The 3,438-nt window shown below is 36.3% G+C and overlaps 1 protein-coding gene across 1 annotated transcript; it reads left to right on the forward strand.

Annotated features, from left to right (window-relative positions):
• Positions 1–357: 357 nt before the first annotated feature.
• Positions 358–1,791, forward strand: LOC116351314 (hybrid signal transduction histidine kinase E-like). The gene has a single exon (XM_031783402.1). The coding sequence runs from the start codon at positions 358–360 to the stop codon at positions 1,789–1,791; it is 1,434 nt and encodes a 477-aa protein (XP_031639262.1).
• Positions 1,792–3,438: the final 1,647 nt, after the last annotated feature.

Genomic DNA, 3,438 nt, shown 5'->3' on the forward strand with positions numbered 1-3,438 from the left:
AATTTATCAGCGAATTTAATAAATAAAAAGCAATAAAATTATTTTTGAATTCAAATAAAAATAAAATATCAACGAATTTAAATCAAATATCCTACAGGGGTATATCTACGAATTTTAAGCATTTATTTTACAATTTACAATTTATATACGAATTAATTTCAAGTTCTACATTCATTTTTACTTTCAATTACTTATATCTTTCTTCATTTTCCCAATATTTTCGTACAACTATAAGCAATTACATTCAATTATTTTTTTTTTTTTTTTTAATAATTTTCTTTCAATTTCCATACATAATTTTACATTTAAAAATAAACATTTATTTCATTTTTTTTTTTTTTTTTTTAATAAATCCAAATGACATTCAACCAGACACAATACGACCAAATAAAGAAAACATTCAACGATATAGCAAAGAAAATTTACAATTACAAATCAAGACAAATTCCAAGCGATCCTTGGAAAGAAAATACTATTACAGAATTTTTGATATCGTTCAACAATTTAAAAGTCTATATTAAAAACAATTTTAAAAATTTACAACAAACAGACCAAACTCGTTTTACAGACGCATTATTGACTTACGAAGACAAATTCATCGCTCGCTTGGCAATATTGGGGGTAACTTGTGAAAACTTACCACCACCATTTGATGAAATTGATCAAGCCTCAATAAAATCAATTTCAAAGGAGGAAGCGCTAAATATCTCACATTCTCATGACATTGATTTCTCTGATACGGAGAATAATTCGAATCCAAATACACAACCCTCAGGGAGTAACTCAGATACCTCAACGGTAACAAATAATTCGAATTCTGACACACAACCCTCGGGGAGTAGCTCAACTACCCCAACAGTAAATCATAATTCAATTTCAAATCAACAACCACAACAAATCACTCATAACAACATGGTCATGGAAAAGGTCGCTTACATGTCACTAATTGCAGCCAATATTCGGCATTCTTACAATGGTGACCCGCTGAAGCTACAACCATTTTTAGCATCTATTGATTTAATGAAAGAAATGGCGGAAGAAAATGTCAGCCTCCTCAGAGTTTTGACAAAATTTGTTTTGTCTAAACTGGAGGGCTACGCGGCTGAAGTAGTACCGCCCAATGCAACATCCATTGACATTATTGTTGACACTTTAAAAGATAAAATCCACCCTGAAGGTAGTAAGGTGGTGGAGGGCAATATGATGGCCCTTCGTGTCGAAAAAGGAAACCTCCTTGAATACGCGAAAAAAGCTGAAGAGCTTTCTAACGATCTTAGACGCGCATTGGTGATGGAGGGTATCCCCCTGGCAAAGGCAGAGGAGGTTATCACAGAAAAGACTATTGAACTCTGTCGAGCTAACACCAACAATTCGGTGGTACGCTCCATTCTGGGAGGCGGTCACTTCAAATCACCAAAAGAAGTAATCGCAAAATACATAGTTGAAACAAACACAACGAAGCAAGAAGCCCAGATCTTTGCCATGCGGAAATTTTCGAATAACCGCAATCATAACAGACACACCAACAACAAGACAAACAATTATAATAACAATAATAACAGACAACAGAGACAAAATAACTTCCAAGGGCACAGATCCAACGGCGGAAACTCAAACCGCAATTGGAATTCCAACCAAAACCGAAATTTTGGCGGAAATGGCAATGGAAACGGCCAAAGCAACGGTTATCGCGGCCGAGGCCGTGGTAATCAGCGTGGTCAACAAGGTGTGCGCGTAGTGGAAAATGTCGGGGCAGCTCAGCGCACCCTGGGCGAAGCCGACAACATCTAACAAAAACAATTTATTCCATAAATCCAAATTTTTCTGAATACATAATCATATACACAACTATAGCCAAAAAACAATGCATTTTCCTTATCGATACACAAGCAGATATTTCAGTCATCAAGATCGAATGCTTGACTGACTTATCTGACATCGATTCAAGCGAAATCATTGACATAAAGGGTGTGACAAATGGTATCACAGAATCCCTGGGTACCATCTACACAGACCTACTCCACGAAGAAAATTCAATAGAACAAAAACTACACGTAGTACCAAATGATTTCAACATTGGTGCGGATGGAATTTTGGGCAAAGATTTTCTCAAGCAAAATCAATGCAATATCTCTTACGAAAATATGACACTCTCATTCCCATGTAACAATAAAACTGTGCACATTCCATTACAAGATGGACCAGACTCAGACACTTTCGTCATCCCCGCCAGATGTCAAGTCGCACGTAGAATCAAACTAAAAACGTGTGCCAAAGGCCATCGATTTGTCAATGCACTCGAGTTGAAAGAGGGAGTTCTGGTGGCGCGAACAATAGTACACTCTTCAAATCCAATTGTTAGAATAATTAATACAACATCTCAGGTGCAAATTCTAAAATTGGGCAAAATTCATTCAGAAAGTTTGGATAACTTCGATGTTTATTCCATCGATGAAGTAAACAAGAAAAAAGAACGCACAAAACAAATAATTGACGAAATTTCAAAAAACACTCCTGATCAATATCAAGATAAAATAAACTCATTATGCAGCGAATTTAATGACATTTTTACTCTCGAAAGTGATAAAATGACGGTGAACAACTTTTACACACAAAAATTCCGCGTAAAGGATGATTCACCTGTTTATGTCAAAAACTATAGACTACCATACAGTCAAAGAGGGGAAATAGATCGCCAAGTGAAAAATTTAGCCAAAAATGATCTGATCGAGCCAAGCTCATCAGAATATAATAGTCCTATTCTTTTAGTACCGAAGAAAGGTAGTACTAAAAACAAAAAATATCGACTTTGTATCGACTACAGACTGGTCAACAGGAAGTTGGTCGCTGACAAATACCCCTTACCACGCATAGAGGATATTCTAGACAGTCTGGGACGTGCTAAGTTTTTTAGTATTATTGACCTATTTTCCGGATTTCATCAAATTCCAATCGATGAAAATTCACGTGACATAACAAGCTTTTCAACAACTGAAGGAAGCTTCAGATGGAAAGTGGTTCCTTTCGGTTTAAATGTGAGTCCAAATTCATTCTCCAGAATGATGGCAATAGCCTTCAGCGGTATACCAGCTGGAACGGCTTTTCTCTATATTGACGATATCATAGTGGTCGGTTGCTCAGAAGCCCACCATATGAAAAATCTACGAACCGTATTCGAAACAATACGAAAGCACAATTTGAAATTAAACCCATACAAATGCACATTTTTCCAAAACGAAGTAATTTTTCTGGGACACAAATGCACAGCAAATGGCATCTTACCCGACAGTGCAAAACTACAGGCACTCAATGACTACCCGGAACCGGATGACAAAGATTCAGTCAAAAGGTTTGTAGCATTCGCCAATTATTATCGAAAATTTATTAAAGATTTCGCGATATTGGCGCAACCTCTGAATCAATTGACCAAAAAGTCAA

Source organism: Contarinia nasturtii, unplaced genomic scaffold, assembly GCF_009176525.2.
Source record: "Contarinia nasturtii isolate CC-2019 unplaced genomic scaffold, AAFC_CNas_1.1 Cnas_scaffold_5194, whole genome shotgun sequence".
NCBI classification, from domain to species: domain Eukaryota; kingdom Metazoa; phylum Arthropoda; class Insecta; order Diptera; family Cecidomyiidae; genus Contarinia; species Contarinia nasturtii.